The sequence below is a fragment of the Gallus gallus genome, chromosome 3, assembly GCF_016699485.2.
Source record: "Gallus gallus isolate bGalGal1 chromosome 3, bGalGal1.mat.broiler.GRCg7b, whole genome shotgun sequence".
In the NCBI taxonomy this organism is placed as follows: Eukaryota; Metazoa; Chordata; class Aves; order Galliformes; family Phasianidae; genus Gallus; species Gallus gallus.
Window position 1 is genome coordinate 15,242,287 of NC_052534.1, and position 22,989 is coordinate 15,265,275.

At 49.6% G+C, this 22,989-nt stretch overlaps 2 protein-coding genes across 6 annotated transcripts; one reads left to right on the forward strand and one right to left on the reverse strand.

Moving 5' to 3' along the window:
• Nucleotides 1-293: 293 nt before the first annotated feature.
• On the reverse strand, nucleotides 294-11,687 carry DSTN (destrin, actin depolymerizing factor). Its single transcript, NM_205528.2, has 4 exons — nucleotides 11,562-11,687; nucleotides 3,271-3,578; nucleotides 2,968-3,044; nucleotides 294-1,714 (listed from the first exon to the last, which is right to left on the reverse strand). Exons 1-4 carry the CDS (start codon nucleotides 11,562-11,564, stop codon nucleotides 1,605-1,607), a joined length of 498 nt encoding a protein of 165 aa, NP_990859.2. The 5' UTR covers nucleotides 11,565-11,687; the 3' UTR covers nucleotides 294-1,604.
• A 65-nt stretch (nucleotides 11,688-11,752) lies between these two features.
• LOC124418353 lies at nucleotides 11,753-16,309 on the forward strand. Of its 5 annotated transcripts, none has more exons than XR_006938943.1 (3): nucleotides 11,797-11,959; nucleotides 14,392-14,451; nucleotides 16,017-16,309. XR_006938943.1 is itself a non-coding variant. In XM_046939532.1 (2 exons), the coding sequence occupies exons 1-2, from the start codon at nucleotides 11,768-11,770 to the stop codon at nucleotides 14,196-14,198; spliced, it is 744 nt and encodes a 247-aa protein (XP_046795488.1). In that variant the 5' UTR covers nucleotides 11,753-11,767; the 3' UTR covers nucleotides 14,199-14,361. The 5 variants fall into 5 exon arrangements, 1 of the variants encoding a protein (XP_046795488.1); XR_006938941.1 differs by having other exon boundaries at nucleotides 14,354-14,451; nucleotides 16,017-16,256; XR_006938942.1 differs by lacking the exon at nucleotides 11,797-11,959 and adding an exon at nucleotides 12,013-12,154 and having other exon boundaries at nucleotides 16,017-16,295.
• The last annotated feature ends 6,680 nt before the right edge of the window (nucleotides 16,310-22,989 follow it).

Genomic DNA, 22,989 nt, shown 5'->3' on the forward strand with positions numbered 1-22,989 from the left:
CAGGAGAAGCAGCACTGAGTAACTGACACAGGCCGCCAATGTGAGATGCTTCCCATGAAGCTCCGTCCCTGTGGCCATCTGGGCCCAGAGCCCAGAAGGAAGGGAGCAGATGCCATTGTGGAACCCATGACTGCCACAGGCTGCTACGCACTCAGCCGTCGAGGTGTGCAAGGCCAAGGAGGACACCAAGGAGGACATGAGCGCTCTGCAGAGAAATGGACATGCTTTTCTCCCCCCTTTCTCCTTCCAGCCTCTTTTCCCCCCACTGCAAGCTGGAGAGGAATCAGTCACTGACCCAGGGGAAGGAAACCCCATTTATTTAAGCTATTCAAGTTTGGCACACACAGAACATAGCACAGTAACGCACTGGAGGCTAAGGGTTTTGTTTTTTTTCTTTTTTTTTTTTTTCTCTACAGACATACAGGAAAACTCTATGCAACTTCCATGTACACATTACACAAAGGAAACAGCTTTAATCAACCACTGGTGAAACATGGAAGCTTTTAAGATCTCTGTAGCTGGCACAGGAATGTTCTCTACCCCCCTCCCCCCCCCCCCCCCATACAAAAGGCATTTCAGGTCAAACTTTCTAGTAGGTGATATTTCCATGCATTTCTACAGAATTAAAGAAGCTAACAGACAAAAAGCCCAGATCAAGCCATATTAGTCAGGCTGATTGGTTCTACTAAGTTAAATCAATAATAATTACGGACAAATGGACCAAGTGACCAAAGAGTGGGGCTGAGAACACCACTTGTGATCTTTTGCTGTTTTTCCAAGTGGTTCTTTCTCATGGTACTGCCCAGAACTGGAGAGCTCCAACGGAAGGATCTACACTTGTCAAAGCCTCAGAAGCGTCTGATCCGCTACTAAGTGTGTTAGTGGAAATAAGGTGGTCCTAAGTTAACCTATGCCAAAAGAAAAGCAATTTTAATAGAATCGTTCAGCCTTGGAGGAGACCTCGAGACACTTCATAACCAATGTTAACCTGTAGGAACAAGCAAACCTTTAAAGATTACTGCACGCTGAGTTTACAAGGATGATTAGGACTTTCTCCAGGAAAGCGTACCTACTTTAATCTCTATTTTAACCTCCTGATTAACCCTTATTAGTAACGCCGGGCAACTGCAAGCACTAAGAATTTAGCTCTGTTTAGGTGCCTAACTTGAACTACAGGTTTTAAGTCTTGCATTCAACGGTTCGAGGGGAAAGTTTTGAGTTTGGCAATTTGGCCAGTAGCCTCAGAAAGACTGATGATTTTGCTCATTTTAATTTAGAAGAGAACAGGAACCACATTGTTCTCATCAACCCCCCCCTTCATCCCACGATACACTGCTGAATCAGAATTTTTGGAGACCTTTAGTGTTAATTCATCGGGGATAGTACTGGGATAGACAACCAATGCAAATATTAATACACCAAGATAAATCCTTAATTTGATTTATTTAAGGTCATTTATACATAGGAGCTACATCTCCAAAATCTACTTTATTCTATAAGACAACTTCCCTACAGTTAGTGAACCCATTGCCTAGGATGGTTGCTTTACATAACTGATATATTAAAACATGGAATGCTTGTAGAGTTGTGGCACTGTATGACATCTACACAGGACTTCCTTCAAAAGCTACGACTAGGGAGCCTCCTAGCTTCTCAGCAATACAAGCTCGATTGAGGTCCTCTGGCCCATTTGCTTGGCATTCATGCTTTATGCCTAAAAAAAAAAAAATGCAAAACACTCAATAACGCAGTATTTCAATCTGCTAGTGAGAGAAGCATAGTTAGTAGTAATATTAGAAGAGGCAGTCTGGTCACTCATGCTGTGATGTCCTGCCTTCGCTAAGGAAAACTAAGGAAAACTAAGGAATTTGTCCGTCCCCCCTCCCCCAGATATCACAGGAGACATCTGACTACACATCACAGATCAATACATGTATCAGGAAGCAGCTTTTCACTACTATCAGCGCTCAGACTGTCAACTTCTCATGGCAAAATCAGCCTGTGAGTGAAATGGTCTCATTTCTATTGTTACCCTGAATACGTCAACTGAGGGAGCTGCTGCAATGCAAGCACTGAGACAGCTGGCAGAATCAAAGTGGGACGTGCTGTAGAGACTTAGCTGGTACACAGAATTAAGAGTAGTTTCTGCTCTGGAGATAAGGCACAGCTGGGTCTGGCTCCCTCATGTTGAGAAAAGCAGAGAAAGCACGGTGTTCCTTTTTCAGCCCTCACACATGCACAGCACATTATCCCTGACCAGCTCCAATTCACTGGTGGGTGAGCTGTACTGTGAGGAATGGCACTGCTGTGCACTGCTCCCATCAGTACTACACCCCGTAGAACTCCAGTTCTCAGTGCCATGCTGGTCTGAAGGGGGCACTGCTACCTGGCTGGGAGCCATCCCAATCATTTACTCAGATTGAAGTTTCAGAATGCTGCAACAAGGTTAACACTTTGGTCGTTGGTGCCTGACAGGATGAACATCACTTTGCTTCTCCCCTCAGAGATGCAATGCCTTGGAAATGAGTAGTCACAACTGCATCTCTGAATCAAGCCAACCATTATTTACTGGTACAGCACAGTTACTTGATTCTGCAGTTCAGGAGATACAGGGCTGGAAGTCCTCTGCCACAGAGACAGTGCTACACAAAATACAGGTCAGTGTTAACAAGAATGTGATGTTTATAGGCTGCATGAGGTAAACAAATTGCTCTGTACGGCAGCTACTCTTGTACACTGCCAGGCCTGCTCTAGTTCTGAGCACAGTTCTAGTGCCTCTGAAGCCTAGAGATGGGCATTTTAAGTTTGGCTTCAACCAGAGCTTATTTTATCTCCGTCACAGGGCATTTCACCTGGTGAAATTCTCATCTCAGTAGCATCTCAAAAAAAAAGCCAATTAGCAAATGGTTAAGCCTTGCAGTGTAAGCGTTTTAGAGGGCAGCTAGGAGAGTTAGCTGCACTACGTACCTTGGAACTTCTTTTTGATTGCATCCTTGGAGCTTGCATAGATCATCTTACTTTTGAGAGGTGCTTGTTCTGGTGCCCTAATGGAAAATACACGGAGACAGTGCAATTAGGGACATTTATTATCCAGCAATAAGACAAACAGCATCCCACAGATTATAAACAAAGGAAATTCTAATGGCTCATAATACAAGTACCATGCTGTCCAGCACATTTTAAGCCTTCCATAGACAAAACAAATGCTCGTAGACCTCAGCACAGCTCGGGCCTCATGCTAGGAACAAGCAAGTTGTGAAGGGCGCTTACCACAAGAAGAACATCAGCTCTTCTTTTTTGGATTCCTTGGTCTCAAAACTTGCATCATACAAGGCATAACGGCAATCCTTCTCGGGAAGCATCTGCACAAAGTGCTTGAAAGGGTCAGTAACCGTCACACCAACATCTCCCACTAGAATCTCTTTGCCTTCTTCCACGATAATGCACTTTTTGTCTGGACTGAGGCAGAAGATGACAGCCTTCTTCCTCTTCTTCACTTCCTCAGGCGTAGAGCATTTCCGCACTTTCATGTCGTAGAAGATACGGCATACCTCATCGGCAACTTGTACTCCAGATGCCTGCAAAGATGAGAACAAAGACCTTTAGGGTTACCACTCAGTATTTTCACAACTGCATTACTGTACTGCCTTAAAGCCGAGGCTAGAAGACAAGCAATACTTGCAAAAGTCACTGACAGCCTCGGAGTCTAGACAGGAGAGCTGCAGGCTCTTCTCAAGTAAAGAATCTGGAGCCTCAATGCCGCCTACAGTGAGTTGCCAAACCAAAACTATTCTGAACAAGGCACAATCCTACTTACATTAGAACAGTGTTGTTAGGGTAGTTTCACATTTATGTCCAACCCATGTCCTCTGAGATTCGGTTGTGGCAAATCCTTTGACGTTATAGCAGCTTGGCTTCATTAGCCATCTCAGGACAGGCAGACAACTAAATTAACTCGGGTCACTTCTATTCAGTCTCCTGGCCATTTGTAGCCTATTTGCTATCAGCTTTAGGAACAGAGGTACAACACTGTCAAACCCACGCTTATCAACTGGGTTTGGTTTAGAAGTCAAGAGAGATACGGTGGGGGCACTGGAATACAGTTCTCAGCCATGAACAAACCAACCTTCTGAAGTTGTTCTCAATTCAGTGTTTTAAAGGCACAGTTTGCAAATCCAACTGTAAAAATTCTCAACTTCCCAGCAGTTCCTCTTCCAGTTTTTAATTTTAAAACAAGCTGCCTCTAAAAGGATTTCTTCACCCCCATCCCCTCTTTTTTTCCTCCTTGAAGTTTGGTGAGAAATTCTGGCTACTTAGAAGCGACAGTATTTATATCTGAGTTTCACACTCAGAATGAAATGAAGTTTGAGAGGTTAAAGACAGCCCTAGAATAGAGAATACTGCAAATACGGGGAGCCACATTGCTGGAAAAACATCACGGTCAGAGCAATAAACAGCAAATCAAAGCCTGTCCAACACTCATCAATCTGTTCAAACCGCAGCGTGCCATGTAAACAGTGAGATTCCTTCCTAATGTTGCCTCCCCTCCTGCTGCTTTTGGGGCTTCCAAAAGCGACCTTATCCTCCGAGAAAGCAAGTCATATACTGGAAGGAAAGTCACCCTCCTCCCTCTGTGTAAACTGCCACACGTCATCATTTTGAGCGCAGTCAGCACTAGCACGCAGGCAGGCAGGTACAGCACCATGTGAGAGATACCAGCTGGAAAAGACTGAAGGTTGTTCCTTGTTTTGGCTTCCCTTCAGCTCAGCCCACAGAAGTGGACCCAATGGATTCATTTTGGGGGTGGGGGCCCACACCAAATCACAGCACTCTCTCAAGGTATAAGCAAATAGCAGAGATCAGCTGGAATGGCAGGGAAATCAGTGGCGAAGGCCAATTGCATATTGCTAACTTCCCTGTCCATAAGAGCCATTATGGATTGGACAGCTACTACTTTAACATAGATTCTTTCTTTTCAAAGCCCTGACCAATGCACATATCCATTTTTTCCCCCCTTTTTTCATCACCAGAGAGATCTGGATGCCAATGCTACACAGCCATCAATCTGACATGGAAGCTTTTCTCCAGCACAGAGAACAGTGCTCTTTAGGAGGTAACTCGAACAAAAGGGACCCTCAGAATTTACAATGCATGGATTGTCTGTTTGGGGCAATCTACCTCAAATCCCTTGCATTTGCTCTGGGAGAGGAGCAGGCCCATAGAACAAGAGGAAGTCACTGTGCCTCAGCTGCCTGGCAGGCAGCCACCCTTCTGCACATCTCCAGCAGCATAAGGAAAGTAAGCAGAGAAAGCTTACTCCAGGATAAATACAAGCAGAAGTGCAAACATCAGTGCAAACTGACGCATTCCTATGTCACCTCCTCCATACAATGGACTGCACCTTTGTGAGAGCGTGGCTGGGAACTACTGAGAAACAAACGTCTCTTTCTTCCTGTCTCCGCATTACTGTGCTTGGTGTAGGCCAGAGCTCTCTGGGAGGACCGGAAATAACGCAGGGTTGCCCTAATAATGCAAACAGCACAGCAACTACAACTATTGCATCATTCACTACAGACTAATCCGCTGTCAACTCCAGACAGCCATTTTTCCCCCTCCTTTCTATGAGATTTCTCTTTCAAGCTAATGGCACCTCAGCAGCTGACGAGAGATTTAAGTCTCAGCTTCTAAACCTGCAAAAAGCTTAGGAGTGTACGCAGAAGATGCACAAAGTCTGACCCAGCACAGCCCAGTAATGCCATAAAAGGAGTTGATATCAACCATCTCCACCTTTATCAACTCCTGATCTTTGCTCCAAGATCACTAGTCCTTCTGTATCGACTTCTGTTACCAAGAAGTTAACTGTGAAAGAAGGCATTACAACTCAGCAGAGAGCCAGAAGAAAGCATCAGCAATGGAGCTGCAAGTAGATGCAAACTGTGCAGCCAGGAGCAGATGCATAGCCAGAAACATTTCTCCAAGCTGGGAGACAAGTTATTTCCTTATAAAGGAACTGAACACGGCTGGCAAGTTGCTTCAGATTCCAAAAACATCGAGTACTCAGTCTGGAAACTCAAAATTCACTGTTTATCTGCAGCTGACCACTGGGACTGACCAGAGGCTGAAGGAGCAACAGTAAGAACTGCATTTTTTTTTTCTTAACTTTCCAAAATAAAGCGTTATTAGCTGGTGCAGCTCTTCTTTGTAACGATTATCCAAGCTCTGAATTCCTTCAGAGGTTGATACCAGCAGATGTCTGCTATCAGACTGTTAGGGACAGCACAGATTCCTACACTCTGAGAAAACAATACAGCTGTGTCACAATGTGGGGTTGAAATGAACCCATGAAATCCCAGCAGGACTGCTTCCAAGGCAGCAGCATACTCCTGCAGCAAAAGGACTCCCTCTCCACCTCCAGGCTCCTACCAGTTATGATTGTTTCCCTAAACATACCTAAAAAGGAAAAACCTCAACCCTAGGTAGCTTTTGCTTTAACTTGGCCACGGCCATTCAGGGTAGGGCAGCAACAGGATGACTGTGAAGGCCACTGGAACACGGAGGAATGCCACGCTCCTAAGTACATGTTCTCAAGTGGTAATTTAACCATGTCTCTGCTGACTTGTCCTGAAAAACAGCTGCTGAGAAGCCTCCACCTGCCTGTAATGACAGAATAAGCATTTATTCGTTAGCCTGGATTCTCTCTGGCCCAGTATTACGCTGCTCAGAGGATTCAATACAGCACATTCAGTATTTTTTCAGGCGTCGTAGCCAGAATGCTGCATAGCTGAGGACAGATAGCTTGCTTCTGTTCCTTTTTCAATAGGAAAGCAATTATCCAGCTCAGGACAGCACACATGGGTGGCTGAGCAGTGCGCATGGCAGGTACTGGTGGGACACAAGGCCATCAGCTGGCTGCATTTTGTTGCACAGGACGGAGCAACCCCTGAATACATGCAACAATAATTTAAAGCCATTCACAGGACACAAGAGTCAGGCAAATAGCCAGGCCGTTCCCATGGATGTCAGGGCTAGGTAACCTCATCGAGGCAGCAACAAGGAGGCAAGCCACCTTGTAATCAGATGGAAAAAACGATGACAGAGCTGCATATTCTTGCCTGCACATCTCCCTAAATGTGCAAATTTCCCCAAGGTATTTAGCAAAAAGAGTTTTCCCCCCATACTTCCATGCAACTATGGCCAAAGCAGCACGCCTTGTGGGCTGTGCCTCCGCCTACTTTATTCCAGAGCCCTCACACCAGTACCCCATTGTATTTTCATATAGACTGCTGTAGGCACATGAGGTAATGGTTGCATTTAATGCCTTGTCAGCATGCACTGCAGTAACACAGCAGCTCTTATTCCCTTCACAAAGCCATCGTTCCTGCCTCAAGTGCAAAGCACTGCAGAAGCCCTGTGAGAGCAGAATGCTGTCCCCAAATAGCACAGCTGAAGAGAGAGCCTTCTGTCTCGCAGGCCTCTGACTGCAATGGCTGGCTCCAGCTGGCTCCGCTAACAGCTTCCAACAGTTTGCCTTCATCACAAAGTACTCTGCAGCTGGAATTTCATCTCAATAGGGTGATAAAATGGAGGGGTAAGGCTGAAGAATAATCCAAAATTTTCCTCCAAAAAATCCCTGTGTACAGGAAATGATTTCAAGCAAGACACCTATCGGATCCCCAAATAGATAGATCTATCTGCAGCAAGCCTGCATGGAAAAAGAACTCCAGTGCAATTTGTATTGGATTTTATTAGGGATTGCTATGAACACCAGCATCTGCTCTGAGTATTTAGAATCCTTCACCTAGAAGTTTTTGCTCCTTCGTCAGCAGTAAGACAGACAGCTTTAATGACTTAGTTTGTCTCACAAGAAGCTTGACAGATTAAACCTGTTTTTAAGTGCCCGCCGATTTTATGCTGCAGACTTCCTTTGTAATGTTCCTGTAGATAACAGCTCAGGCATTTCAAGAACCAGTTCTTGCCTCCTTTTGTTTGGGAACCGTGTGCACACACTGTATACATCAGCGTGGACTATCCAAAGCTACTCAAGTGGAAACTTCTTCCTCTTGGAAAAGCACCATCAATTTTTCCAGCATTGACACCAAGAACATACTGAAGCACGCCTGGTTTAATTGCAAAGGCAGAGATCTGAGAACACTGTGCACCCATGTTTACCAGTCACACCACTGCCACAGGTTTGGTTCTGGGTTTCTTGTGCAAGCATCTTGTTTTCCCCAGCTCTGGCATACCAACCATCCCTCCCGGCCACCTTTCAATCCTTTTCCACTGCCAGAACTGTTTGTGTGACCATGTGGCACTTTCATCTGACTCACTAATGTGTCACAGCACATGTTCTCAGTTAGAACCATTACTACTTCACTGTTCCAGGACAGGAGGCTCTGCAAAGCTGTTCCTTACACTGCCATGCAGCACCCTGGGATGTTGCCAGGGCTGAGACCTGAAGGGAGAACCAAGCTCAGCTAGCACCGGGCACCCAGCAGACAGGGAGGCTCTTGCAGCTTGGCTGCAATGAACCTGCTGGGAGAACATCAATTCCAGAGCAGGCTTGAAAAGGTGTCAGCTAAAGCTGCCAGCTGTGGTCAGCAAGATGCCTGAAAACATGGGTGGTTACAGACGTATGGATCTTAAATACTGCTTTGCTTCTCATCTGTTAGCAGAGCACTCAAGAAAGCCGATTTGATACTAGCACTTCTGCTTTCCAGAGCAGGGAAAGAGGCAACATGTGAAGCAGCTGCTGCGACTTCACCCTGCAGACCATGCCAGTGCAGCCACAGCAGTGCCCTCCCAAGCCCAAAGCTGGCCCACTTCCCCCACTAGCAGCAGCTAGACAGACGCCCATGCTTACATAAGGCAGTCTACACATCTGAAAAAGTCCAAAGCTTTGGTTCAGATCTGAAGCACGATAGGAAATATAACTGCCTTTTTTTTTTTAACTGCTGTTGTGTAAGAGGCCATTATTTACACGCCATAAACCAGCAAGAAGAACAGTGCTATTTGCATACCACTTGTAGGCAGATCTTGCCAGCCTGACTCAAGTTTTTTATTTTACTTTGTATTATTTGATCTCTCTTTTGAGGGGAGGATGGAGGAAAGGGAAACAAAACTCTGTTCAGCTTTTTTTTCCCCAACAATAAGAAAGGTTTCAACCAGGCAAGTAAAGAAGAGGAGAGCTGCCATAGAAAGACGAGAAAAAGCATCTTCTGCATTCCTGAAGGTTACTTCCTCACCTTTCAGCCAGAGGAAATCATCACCTTCTCCCGGCCACCATGAAATTTGCTCCTGGTAATTACTCAGGCCGGCAGAACAGGCAATCCCCACTGAGAAAGGCAACCCCAGCCATGCTTTTGAAAAAACAGGAAGCGCGGCAGCCACTGGGGGGGGGGGGGGGGGGGGCAGAAATGTTGAAAAGCTCCCATTCCTGTGTTGAAACACATGTTTCTAAGGTAATGTGGGTCTAAGCTGGTATGCAGCAAGACTCCCGCAGGAAAGCAAAGCTTCTTAGGAACACATTCAGCACAGAAATCAGATCTTACGAGCCAAGCGTCAGCAGGAATGTTCATGCGGCCCTCCACAACCCTATGGCTACTTAACATTCACCCTTAGAAACAGCTTTTGAAGGCCTTCCCTGGGCAACCCAGACACTTGCTAACAAGTTATCTGTCCTGGAGATGGCTGAGTGTCGGGCAAGTGTGAAGCCCCCAAGCAGATCTGGATGTAGACTGCCTGCCCATAGCTCTCCTGCATGAGATCGCCTGGGTCAGCCTTCGCTCCCTGAAGGAACCAGTAATACCCCAGCAGCACGAGTAGAAAAACACCAGGCACCCACCCAACCAAGAGTAGGGAGACTGTCTTCTTGTCCACGAGGCACATACATCTCTTAGTTACACAGATTTGGGAATACTATTGACTAACAAGCAAGGAAAATAATTTGCACGGTCCTCCAAGGACTGTGGAACCATTTAATCCAGTACCAAAGAAGCTAAGCTTTATGGCAAGATGTGTAAAAGCAGGAATTCCAATGCTCTTTTGATACCCAGTGATGCCCTCCTGCTGGCATCGCTGTACTTTGGCAAAAGGCCTATGCTGCCTAAAAGCAAGTTCATTTGCTGCAACAAGAAAGCATCTAAAAGCAAATCAAAAGGAACAAAAAACCCTAAAGCTTGTTCCAAAAAGGAGATAGCTATGAGAAATACGTGTTCCGGCCAACTTGGGAATTGCCTGCTTCTGAAGCAAGAGGAAGCCTGGCACACGGAGCAGTCACTTTAAACTAGGTTTGCGTACTGCAGAGGTAGCAGCTGGCTTGTTCAGACAAGCCTACTTTAAACAGGAGCTGCAGGTCTTGTCAGACCTTCAGCAGCTCCCTCTGCACCTCCCCTCGGCTGTGCCGCGTGCTGAGGGCCGGCCGCAGCGCTTCAGCTGCTCCATAGGAAGTGAGATGAGCAGCAGCTGCTGCGTGCCGGGCCTGTGCCGAACGGGAGCTCATTTATTGGCCATACCCTGCGTCCAAGAAGGTGGGTAAGCACAGGGTGGACTGCTATAAGGCAGAGCGTGTCAAGTGAGGCGCACGGAAACACTCGTTTATTGCCAAAGAAGCGTTTGTGCACGATGGAAGCAAAAATAGGCCGACAGTGAGAAACGCGTGAGATAATTCAAGGGAATTTGTCAGCCGGTGCTGCAGAACGCGGCCCAGCCCACGTAGCGCAGAGCCGCCGTGAGGCGCCCGGCCGGCCCGCCCCGCGCTGCCGGCTGAAGGAGCCCTGGGGCACCGCGCTTCCTCACGCGGCCAAGGCACCGCGCTCCTCCGCGGCTCACGCGGTAGAACCATCCCCCCTCCCTTCCTTTTGTTCCCCACCGGGCCCGCGCCGAACGGAGCCATCGCCCCGTTCCAGCAGGGCCGCGGCCCGCCCTCCCGCCGCCGCTTTCTAGGCCAGGCCCGACCCCCCGCGCTGCGGGAAGATGGCTCCCGCCCCGCGGCCGGATGCGGCCCCGCGCTTCCTGCCGCCCGCCCGCCCCGCCGAGGCCGTGAGGGGGCGCCGCCTCCCCTCCCCCCCTCGCAGCCCCTCCCCCACGTGGCCGCGCCCTGCGGCACGGGGAAGGAGCGCGCATCGCCATCCCACTCCCCCCCCCCCCACGCCGCGCGCGCGCCCTGCCCGCCGTGCCCTCCTTCCCCCCATCCCCCCAGTGGCCGCGCTGCCCCTCGCGCCCGCGTGCGGCGCGGAGCGCACCACCGCCCTGTGAGGGGGGGAGCCGGTGGGGCGCGTAAGGAGGAGAGGGCGGTCCCGTCGCCTCAAAAAGAGAGGGGGGGCGCGCGCCCCACCGCCTCATGGCGGTATAGGGGGGGAAGGAAGGAGAGAGGGAAGAAGCGCAGCGCGGCGCAGCCGCCTCAAGCCCAGAGGCCCGCCGGCTGCGGGAAGGGCTGCGCGATGGCATCGCGGCGGCGCTGGATGCCGAGGCTCCATCCGCCCCTAGCCGCCCCCCCGCCGGTTCCCCCCACGGATGAGGGCGGTGGAGGAGCGGCGTCCCCGCTCTCAGCCCCCGGCTCGTACCATGGTGTCGGCGGAGCGGCGGCTGCTGCTTCCCTCGGGTGCTGGGCGCGGCGCGGGCTCCGGCAGCAGGAAGGGAAGCGGCGAGGGCGCGAGCCGAGCGGAAACGCTGCCGACGTCACGGCCGCCGTGCCCGGCGGAGGAAGCGGTTGTTATGGTGGGACCCTGCGTGGCAACGCCCCGGCCCGCTCCCCTTTCCAGACTCGCGCATGCGCGCACCCGCAAACACCACCCACACACCGCCCGCACCGGGGGGAGCGCTCCCTTCTCTCGCTTGCTCGAGTGGGGGGGGTTGGCTGTCCAATCGGAGGGCGAGCCGCGGGGTGATTGATGGCCGCCGAGTGCCGGCCGGCCAATGGTGGAGGGCGGTGTGCGAGGGGGGCGGGATTACCTGCCCCAAGGTGTGTGCGCGGGGGGGGGGCGACCTGAGGGGAGCAGTGATGGGGGGGGCGACGGGGGCAAAAGGGCTGAGGGTGGTCGTGAGGGAAGCGGCTGTTGTGAGGAGAGCCCAGGGAGAGCGGGCGGGGAAGCTGCGGCGAAGGCGACGCGAACGAGGCCGAGGGGAGGGGACGGGCAGCGCAGCCCGGGAGGAGGAAGTACGGTGCTTTTTTTTTTTTTTTTTTTTTCGTTTTGAGCGTTTTTTAATACCTACTTTGGTGCGATCTCAGTCGGCCACTGCTGATTGGCTGCCGCTGCCAGTCTCGCGGAGGGCTGGGGAAATCCCGCGAGAGGAGCGCCGCGCCGACCGGGGGGCGCGGGCGCTACGCGTTCGTCTCGCAGACAAAGCGGAGCTGCGGGTGTGGGGCAGCGCTGTGCTGCGGGGCTGTGAGGTGATGCGTGCGGAGATACCGTTTCCGTCATGATTCTGGGCAGTCGGGGTTCCCGTAATCGGGCTGAGCTGCTTACAGGAGCGCCTTTACGTTAAAAAAATAGTAGAGATGGGCGTGTTTGGTTGCAGGATGCTGACTGCAGTACTCCCAGCTAGCATGGCCGTGCGCTCATGGGCAGTGCCCAGCACCGCGCCGCTCTGTTGTGTCTCCGTGCCAGCAGAAAACAAAGCGAGCCTTGATGGTGTGTTTCTGGGGCCGAGCGGCAGGGCAGCACGGCTTTTCCGAGGTTACAGCCAGTATAAGAAGCCAGTAGTAAAGATACAAGGTGTACCTTGCTGCTTCCATCCACATTGCTGCTCTACTATGGGGTGACATCCTGTTTTCCTCAGCAGTTTCCCATTTGAGATGCTGTCAGGCCTGTTCACAGGAGGTACGGGTTGCTGAGTGGTCGTGTGCTGAAGGTGGATGTGTTGAAAAAGCAGCCCTGTTCCAGTGGGCTCTGCCTGGTGCCCTGTGCTGGCCAGGGGTCCCTTTGGCCACAGCATTTGCACCCGGTGGGCTGAAATGAAGTGGCACCGCTATACAGTTTGCTAGGAGTGGGGGGGTGCTTTTTTTAGTGTATTTAATCAAAGAATGGGAGGGAAAATGATAGAATCATCATGGTTGGAAAAGACCTTCAGTGTCATCAAGTCCAGCTGTCAAACCATCACCACCATGCCCACTAACTCATGTCCCCGTGTGCCATAGCTACACCTTTCTTGAACACCTCCACGCTGTTGGGCTGCTGGAGCCTCTGCATGGCACTGTAGCACGTAACCTGGGCAGCTGTGCTTTTCGGTTTTAATAGCTGTGGGTAATTTGTCTGTCATTGTTCTGAGCTTGCTCTTAATGATTTGGTTTCATTATAAGAGAGAAGGGTGCAGAAATAAGGCATCCTGAGGAGAAGAGGAAGGGATGATGTAAGGCCATGAGAACAGGGCTGGGGCTGTTTCATGTTGTATACTTATAAGGGAAAATGAATTGAAACTGGGCTGTTGGCTCAGCCTGTTTCAGTAGGACTTGTGTTTCTGGGCACACTGCAATGAGTCGAGAAGGTATCTGAACAAGTTAGAAGAAACTCAGCAAGGAAGAGCTTGAGCAAGGACTCTCGCTTGTTTTTGTCTGATGTGAAAGACGTGCTTGCTCTGCGAAGGACACATTACTGAGAAGCACGATGGCTTTCTGAAAGACTTTACCAAAGACTCTTCACCAAAAGACAGGCCAGCATAGCCTGGTGAGGCGCAGCACCTGTGGCTGTTGGTGCTCTGAAGAAGCCAAGGGGCACTGGCAGCTGCCTGGCTTGTGGTGGGACCTGAGCTCCTACCTGCAGTACCAACGCGGGCGCTGAGAGCTCTGGCTCTGCACTGGGAGCTGTGTGCCATTGGCTGTTGATAAGTAGCGGTACAGTTTGAGTTTGTTATGGTTTGGGAACCCCTGCTCCGTGGAAATCCTGTGCTGCTTTTCCTGTAGGGACAGGGAGTCTGTTTTTCCAGTCCTGAGCAGCTTGTTCCTCACAGGCTTTGAACTAAAGCTGTCTTCTGGCTGCCTGAGCCAAGGAGGAGCTCTCTGTTTTGGGGTGGGCGCAAGGGAATTTTGGTGCTTCTTTTTTACTTCCTCTTATCATCAGTCCTTCCCTTTGATGGAACAGGGACCTGGGACAACGATGAGGAAGTTGTGCCCTGTGGTGGCTTATTGCCACACTGACACCAACCCCCCGTGGCTTGCTGCTCTGCTATTGCCCCTTACAGCCAGCTGCTGTGATGGCATCTGAGTGAGCAGGGCTTCCGTTTGCTGAGACTTTCCCCTTTGGCCCCAGGATGTAAGTGCAATGTGAAGTTATTAAGAAGAAAGAAAGGAACAGTGCTGAGCGCTACAATTGCACTGTGGAAATGGAGGTTTTCATCAAAATAAACTCACGTTTTTCAGGTAGTGAATAAGCTTCGTCCTTTTTTCCCTGGTGTTAGTGCTATGAACAAGCCAGGCTGAAAGCTGAAGCTGGATGTTCAGACAAACCACGTCAAAAGGTGAATACCCTCTGAATTTTCCTCCCTCTCATGGCAAACAGCATTTGCAATTTACCTGAAGCCTCCCTCCAAAAAATCCACCCCTCTCCCCATAAGCAGGCCTGAGAAGTTTCAGCAATGCTATTGCTGCTGGTGACTGCCTTCTCCTTTGGCTCCAGTCTAAAACACCTGCATGAGCTGCAGCCGTCCGCCTTCTGTTCAGTGAGGGACTGCTTCCAACCCTAGCACGATCAATGTAAATGGTCGCCAATGCATCTACAGGAGTCTAATGTGATCAATACTATCTCCACCTCACTGTCTTGCTAGCATCTGAGATGGTGACTACTTGCTTACTTTGTATGCCTCAGCTATGTGTACTCCCCCTCCTGTCTCCAAGCTACTGACTCATTTCCTCCTTTGAAACCTTCCTTTTTTAGCCTTTTGCTCTCAAGTATCTGGTGGCTGTTTTGAGCTGCCTGTTCCATGCCTTACTTAGGCAAACCTCTACATGGCAGCCCTGCAAGCCTTGATCTTTGTACCACAGAAATCATTTTTTTCCCCCCCAATACTTTCAGCTCAGTGAGGCACTTCAAGCTACTCTTAGGCAATTTGCTGCTTTGCTGTTGGAAATCAGGGAGGCATACAATTGGCAAAGCAGCTGGTGAGCTGAGGCTGCTGCTGCTTATGCTAATTACTGTTGTCTCGCTCTTAGCCCCCTGCTTCCCCATCTGCCTGTCTCCACCTGCTGCCTTTTCGGACCTTTTTGCCCTGCTCCCCCAGTTCACCACTCTTCCACTGGGGATCACGGAGACTCCTCTTGGGTCGGACAGCCCTCCTGGCGGCAGGGTCGGGCCCTGCCTTTGTGTGCTCTCAGGCAGCAAAGAAGCAGGGTGGTCCCGTTTGTAGGAGGCGGGGGCTGTGAGTTCTGCTCATGCCTGATGGATGCTGCTGTAACCGAATTCGCTCTGTCTGCCTGAAATTCAGTAGTCCGTTTTTTTGGTTTTTTTTTTTTTCGGAGGGTTTATGGAATATTGGCTCTGTGCTCTTGGCGTCGCAAGGCTCAGCAAAGATAATTTTAGACAGGAACAGAAAGTCTCTGTAAACCTTACAGTCATAGCTCTTTCACTGGCAGAAACAAAGCAGGGAGAAACCCACTGCGGCGCATTGCTGAAACACTGAGCTTAGTAGATGCGTTGGAATCAAAACGTATGGGGAAATTTCAGGGGAGGAGGTGCTCCTAAAGGTGTTTTCCAGAAGTGCTGCTGTGCTCCATTCCCTTTCTGAGGAGGTGATGATGCACAGCCAGCAGTGTGCAGGAGCCTGGAGTCCATCCCAAGCCCCTGCCCTGGCCTCTGGGGTGAGGCTAGCAAGCTGTCTTACCTCTTAGTTTCCCATCTGTGAAGTGCTGGTGTTCCTCTAAGTCAATTTGAGATATAGCGGAGATCAGAGCTGCATGCTGATTATTTTTACAGCAATTAAAAGGCTGTCATAAGTTGCTACGGATAAATGCCAGAACTTGTATTAATTTTTAATTTGCTCTTAAGTTCCGCAATTGCTGCTGATTGCAGTCCTTTTAATTTCCATAGGGTAGAAACTGCAGGCTATGAACGATTGGAGCAGAATCCGACCCTGCTTACTGCTGTGAATCCTTGGCCAGTTTTATCAACCTCATCAGAACCACTCTGGATCGAGCGTGATGGGGAAGGTGTTCGGCTCCTTCATTACCACCCAGTGGCATTCTCACCACCAGGAGCACAAAGGAGGGAATAAAATGAGAAAAATAATACATATAATATAATTAAATGTAAATAAATATACATTATAAATACATTAAATATAATAATAAAATGTTAAATTCTCCTCTGCCTGAGATGCAGAGTGCGTGTTAAGCACACTGAGGCCTTGAACTGTTCTTAGCCAGTGGGTAAAGGTTTAAGCAGAATCTCTGGCTGTACTATCTGAACGATTTGCTGTGCTGAGTGTGGTTATGCTCCTGAGCTTTTGCTGTGACACAGGGCTGTGTTCGTCACCGATTTTATAGAGGGGCAGGGCTCCCAGCCCCAGGCAGGAAATCCGCGGTGAGGCTGATGCAGCCTTCATTGCCTTTTATGGGGTAACTCCCTAACCTTTAGGCCATTTCTTCTCTGAGGGTGTAAGGTGGTAACGCCGTTGAAAGCAGCGCGGCTGCAAGAGTTTCTTAGAGAATAAGCACTTGTGGCTTATGTGGGCTTTGTTCCAGCGTGGAGGTGGTTGACACTGACATCTCTCGGCAGTGTCATTAATATATATGTTTTTCCTGACTTAATTAACTCCCACTACTCTCACGTTGCAACCCAGGTAGAAAGTTGTCGCAGTAGGTTGTCTTCGTGATAGGCTTTGCACTTGGCTGCATCAGAATAATGACAAAACCTCTTGGCGGTGTGTTTCTTCTGCAGAACAGCTGTTTCTTCTGACTTGGGAACTTCAGGCTTGTTTGTGTTCCTTGGGGCTGAGGCCACTTGTTGAACCTGTCTGGGAATGGGGGAAGCTTGGGGGTGGTTAAAATCAGGAGTTCATTATCAGAAGGGCTTCTGAGGGTAAGATGGGGTGGCATGAGAATTAGCCCTAGCACACGTATTGCTAGTCGTGTGAGGTGCTGCACAGTCACCGACTGGCAAATCCCTGCCCTAATCTGCTTACTGTCTAACCATTAGATAAGAAGAGCATAGGGTAATGAAAAAGGAAGCAGTAAGACTACATTAGTCAGCATGAAGGGTGTTCATCAACAGCAGTCTGAGAGCCGGGAAGGTCTTGGGGGCGGTTTGCTGGGGGTTAATGAAGTGCCCTTCAAAGGTAATGTGATAACACTGCATGTGATTTTTGGGAAGGTGTTGTGTGAGGAGGCAGAGGGTGCTGCTCTGGGAACGCAGGATGGTTACTGGAGGCAGGTACGCAGAGGCAGTCCCTCATTTCCAAAGCCCAGCCCTGACTGCAGGCTGTGCAGCACTGCCAGTGCCTGTGGAGCGCAGTGGGGTGGGCAGCAGGACACATCTGCCCATGAGTTGTACTCACTTATTCTGTTTGGCTTCTGATGCACTGGGTAGTGTAAAAAAAGGGTGTTAATTTCCTGATGAGCTGACCTGGAGTGTGCACAGACAACGCTCCTACGGCTCCTGCCATGTGGAATGGAGGGAGGTGAGGTGGTGCTCATCAGAGGAGTGGGAGGACATTGTGGGCATGGGCTCTGGGAAAGAGGAGGGTCCAGCCATGCTTCCTCATGGAACGACAGTCCTTGGGTAGGGAGCTCTGACTGTCCCTGAGCTGTCTCTTTCTCTGTGTTGTGGGCATGGTTGGCCTGCAGGATGTGGTCTCTGTGTAGGTCAAGAACGGGGTCACGAGTGGCTTGGTAGCTATTCTGCCAGCCAGCTGGGCTGCTGGTTGGGCCGTGGTGAGCTGTGTCGTCCTGCTGTGGCTGGCCTTGTCCAAGGAAGTGGCTGTGGGATAGCCTCCGCTGGCAGAAAGGGTCTGTGAGTGGAACAAGCCTTTCCCACCCCACTCTTAGGTCTGTTCTGGTCTCGCGGTGGAGGCCTGTGCTTGGCGTGCTGACTGGAGGAAGGCCACTTGGTGTGATGAGGTGGCCAGCTGGGTGATGTCACGTTTCCAGCCTTCATCAGCCAGCCGTGAGCATTGCCAGAGAGGCAGCTCAGTGCTCAGACAGGTGTTCACGGCTGCCATACATGGATGCTGGCAGGAGCGTGGCTGTGGCTGCAGTGCCAGAGGAGGCCAGGAAGCGCAGGCAGCCTGTCGGTGCTGTGTGGGCTCTGTGGCCTGCTGGAGCAGCTTCTCACTTGGGCAGGCTCCCATGCCATCCATCCCCAGGATTCGTAAGGATTGAATGTAACTAAAACCCAATCCTTGGACCGTGCTCCCCGTCTCCAAAGTCTTTCTTCCAACACATGGTGCTTTCATGGTGCTCAGAAAGGTGCTTCTGAGCTTAACTGTGCCTCTAGCCAGGTTCTCCAGCCTCTCGGCCCCAGATCCAAATCCAGCTCAGCCTTTTTGGGGTGTGGAGGGTCGCAGACCACCTCAGACCACCTTCAGACCGCCTGCTGGGCAGACAAAGTGCGGCTGGGGTTCATCTCCCACTGCAGTTTGCAGGACAGCGCCCGCGAAGCAGAGGTGGAACAGAGCAGAAGGTGCAGGCCAGCCGTGAAGGCAGGGCACCATCTTGTGGCACGAATGTATTTCTTCGGCGCATCTGTAGGAGAGCAGTGCTGACTTTCTTAGCCAGATACAACATGGGAGTTGCAGCTCTCTTTTTTTTTTCTTGCAGCTGGGCTTCTTTTCTGTGGCCTCAACTCCCCCCTTGTCTTTTCCTGCCTGCACAAGGTGCTTGTTTCTCCAGCTCCTGGGACCACCTCTCTAGAGAGTCTTAAGCTAACAGACTTGGCAAGCTCTAGGTGGATCCTGACAGTTTCTCAGAGTGTGAAGAAGCATTATGGGGACATTATGGGGAATTCTCCAAGGACAGGCTCTGCTAGGGTTAGGGATATGACAGCTCTGCTTCCATCAGAGCTGCTCGAGGTCTCATTGGAGGTCCATCCAACCTAGTGTCCCTAGAGAAGGATGGAATGCAATGAGCCAGCAGCTGATCTGCTGAACAGTCTTCAGCCTCCAAATGCGCAGAGCAGTAACATCTTGACTTTGACACAGTACCTTTGTTTGAATAACAACAAAATAATTATTTCAGGGATTTCATCCTTACTGGGCTAGATTAATCACTGTTTGAGCTTAGGAAGAATCCAAGCATTCATGACACCTTGCAGAGGGGCAGCTAATCCTGGGCCAGGAGGTGGGTACTGTTCATCTGCATGCTGGGCCTTGTGCCACAAAGACTGGAAGCATGTCACTGCTGTCTTTCTTTTCCAGGTCCTTTGGGGAACCAACAGTTAGATAAACCAGTCGTGTCCATATTGTGGATCTGCTCATCCCAGCCAAGGAGGAGCAGTGGTACACAGCTGTGAACTGGGTGTCAACGTGGGCTGCCAGCAGTGAGCTTTGTGTGTGAGCCATCTGTACAAGGAAGGGTGGCTTGCCTTCTCCAGATCCCCTGAGTTTGGGGGCTGCTGGAAACTTGAGCTTGACTGTTCCTTAAGAAAGTAGTGCCAAAAGTCAGGTAGAGAAAGGTGGAGGCCTGTTGTTCTGTGGAAGTAATGGCAGTTCAAGCTATTTCTCATACAGATTGTCTTGTTTGTTGTCTGGGTCTTGTGGATCCTGTAAAACCTGGATGGGGATGACTGGAGCATTTTTGCCCTCAGCTGACAAGTTATAGAGCAGACTGATTTCACCCCCTTCCTTTTCACTTTGTCCTTGCATTCCCATGAGACATTCCATCAGCCTTCCCGCTCTCTCACCAGCAGCTCAGATTCCCAGAGTGGCACTGTCCCCCATTTTCCTTGGTCTTGAGCCACTGCAGCCCCTAGAAACACCGATCTGACCTGTGTATGGTTGTTTTGTTAGGTAGCCAAATGCCAGTAGGTTCCTGCATGGTGCCTCCTGGCCTATGAGCACGTGTCCTAGCACAGCTTGTGTGCCTGGGGGAGAAAGAGCTACAGCATGGTGAGGAGCAGGCTATGAGCTAGGAGTTGTGTCAGGCTCTGAAATAGGCAGCCCTGCAGATAAAAGCGTCTTGTCCTGTGTTTAGTTAAGCTGCTCTCTGCAGAGACATGCTTTGGTTGGAGTTCCTTGAGGAGAGGACGGCACAGGACTCTTTCTGCTGTGCTCACATGCCTTCCACATGGGCAAGGAAAAGCAGTGGGGCCACCGAAAATCCATCTTTGCAAATTCACATGTTGCCACCAGAGAGCTCCCAACCTTCACACCAGTCCAAGGGTGAGGAAATGCTGACCAGCATGGGAATATAGTCTCCACCACAAACCTGCACTCGTAGTAAGGGCTGGACTTTGTGCTTGCTCTGCTTCATTATTATAACTACTGTTCATATTATTATAAGTCTGTAGTGCTTGGATGAATTTTCCCTTTTCAGTGCAGGCTTCTTATGTGAAAAGGGAAATATTAAGTGGGGAATGTTGAGACTGGCTAATCAGAGAAAACAAAGTGAGCTGGTGGAAAACTGGTGGCAGTAGAGAGTTTTTCTCTCTGTTGTTTTTCACAGCTTTGCTGATGGGATAGCAGGACACGAGAGGATTTGCCTGAAGCTCACCCTCACTGTACGTCATCCTACAGAAGAATGTGGCACTTGTATCTGTGGCTTGTGCTTCTAAAAACAGTGTTATCACATGAAGTAGGATTTGATTGATACTAATTTGACTTTGCAATCACATGTGATAACACTTCCTGTTTGATTACTAGTTTAACTCACCAGGACAATCTATTTGTGCCCTTTATTACCTGCTGTCCTCCCTGCCAGCGCTTTGCTCCCTTCCCTGCTTCTGTCCTGCTCTTTCACATCACCCCCCACCACCACCATTTCTGCTTTGCTGAGAAGTCTTTCACACCTGGAGGAAAAAATGGGTAATTGGTATATTTCAGTGAATGGCTTATATGTGAAACTGATAACTGAAAGCTGTACCTGGCTGATCAACCACAGTGTTACAGTGTAAACACTGTAAATGACTGTAAACACTGGGAAATGATTGTGTTCCCTTCCCTGAGGGGTGATGTGATGCGTTGCCTTCATTCTGCACTTCTGTTCCTTGCCTTCTCTACACTGAGAGCACCAGGAAGCCCTGGTTCTCTTGCAGCTGAGATGTCAGCTTAGGGGCAGATCTGCCCTACATGAAGACCCTGGCATCTTGGGGTAAATGAATCTGGAAACTAATAGTCTTATCTACCTCTTTCTGATCGATTGAAGAGCCCATCGTTGCAGCTCCTCTCAGTATGCTCAATGAACTCCATCTTTCCTCAGGCACCTCTTTTCTGTGACATACTATCTTGTCAAATCTCATCAGAGCTAGTCTCTTGTCACCTACTTTGGAACTATCTGCCAGCAGTTCCTAGAGTCCATGCCTCAAAAGAAGCAGCATCTACCTGATATTTAGAAAAAGCCTTTACCTCTAAAGCCTCAGACCACTGGGTGTTAACTGTGCAAGCGTGGCCTAAAGACTGACCACATCCCAACTTGCCTTGTTGGCTGCAGATGAAGGAGGTCCACATCTGGTTGTGGCTGTGGTCAAGATGGAATTCTGTTCAAAATCACTGCTCTTTCCTGGAAAAGATGGTGTGGAACCATCAAGCTCCCTGCTTTCTGGAGCAGCCCATTGTGCCACAGCTCGATCTGGTGGGAGTTTTTATAGCTATTGATTATGCTCTCAGAATAGTCTTGTGGAGTTTTAGGGTTGTTTTTCACTGCTCATCTTGTTTCTTGCTCGGAGTCCCACGTCTGGTCTTGGAAGGTGGGATGCCTGCATCTTTCATGGAGCAATGGCCTGCAGCCACATGGTGGGGGAAATGGGGACTGCAGTAAAAGGTAAAGGCTTGTGTTAAACTAAAAACCATGATCTTCAAGGGAATATGCATGGAGCTGGAAGGTTGCTTAGTTTAAGGAAGGGAGGACCCAAGAGTTTATAACAATCTCAAAACATATGTGAGGTCAGCTGAGAAAAAGTAGTGCGTTCTTTGTGTCCATGCTAGCTGAAGGCAAGATGTATGAGTCCTGGGATACAGAAAGGGACACGGGATTAGAAAGATGTTTCTACGGAGAATAACAGAAAACAAGTGAACTAGGTTATTTGAGTGACGTGCGGAATCAAACTCTATAACCCAGTTAGGTTATAAAGCAGATATGTTTATTCAGCCGGCCGGGTGCAAGGGAGATCACTCCACCAAACTTGCACACCAGCAAGCAAAAATGCTACAGATCTGTAAGCCAGGTCCATACATATTCAGCAGAATTTTTGGAATTCATTTACATATTCATTATCCTTCCGGAAATTCATTTACATACTGCCCGTCCCCTGGCGCATGCGTTGTCCATAGTAGGGGTCTCCCTCTGGTGGTCGTGGGGATGAAGTCAGAAGTCTTCCTCGGTCTTATCTCTTTACGGTGCATTGAAACCGGTCACAGTCATTTACTTTGTACTGTTCCTTTCTTTATGTTTGCACAGCTGACCATGAAATGTTGAGATGTCCTTCTCCTTCCCTAGTTTCTAAAGCTAGCTTGTTTAACCCCTATATGTTCAAACCCTAGACCCACCTGAGCTCCTGATCTCATGAGAAAGAATTGAACATTCTTTCTTTGAGGTTCTTAAGAGGCAGCATCCATCAAGAATGGTGTAACTTCTGTCTGTATTCTCAGCTGATCTGTCAGGGCAGAAGATGTCTGCAGAAAAAGCTTCTGAGGCCCAGGAAGAGGGTGGAAGAGGGAAAACACCCCCAGTGACCTGCCTGGCAAGTCCCCTCTTCTTGGGCTCATGATTAACCTGCAATGGCTGTGCACAGTGTCTGCTGGAAGTGGTAATGTAGTGCCAGGGAAGTGGAGAGGGAGGTCCTTCAAAATCCCATTGGTTACTAGAACAATTTACCCCAGGAAGCCAAGGACAAAGCTCTGGCATTTACAATC

Bases quoted from the DNA above. Each gene is read 5' to 3' on its own strand.
- DSTN (NM_205528.2), bottom strand. The intron at 3,045-3,270 runs GTAAGCGCCCTT...ATTTTCCATTAG, and splicing joins GAGCTGATGTTCTTCTTGTG to GGCACCAGAACAAGCACCTC. The intron at 1,715-2,967 runs GTACGTAGTGCA...TTTTTTTTTTAG, and splicing joins AATCAAAAAGAAGTTCCAAG to GCATAAAGCATGAATGCCAA.
- LOC124418353 (XM_046939532.1), top strand. From the start codon at position 11,768: ATGCGCGCACCCGCAAACACCACCCACACACCGCCCGCACCGGGGGGA. The intron at 12,389-14,075 runs GTGATGCGTGCG...TTGATGGAACAG, and splicing joins CTGTGCTGCGGGGCTGTGAG to GGACCTGGGACAACGATGAG.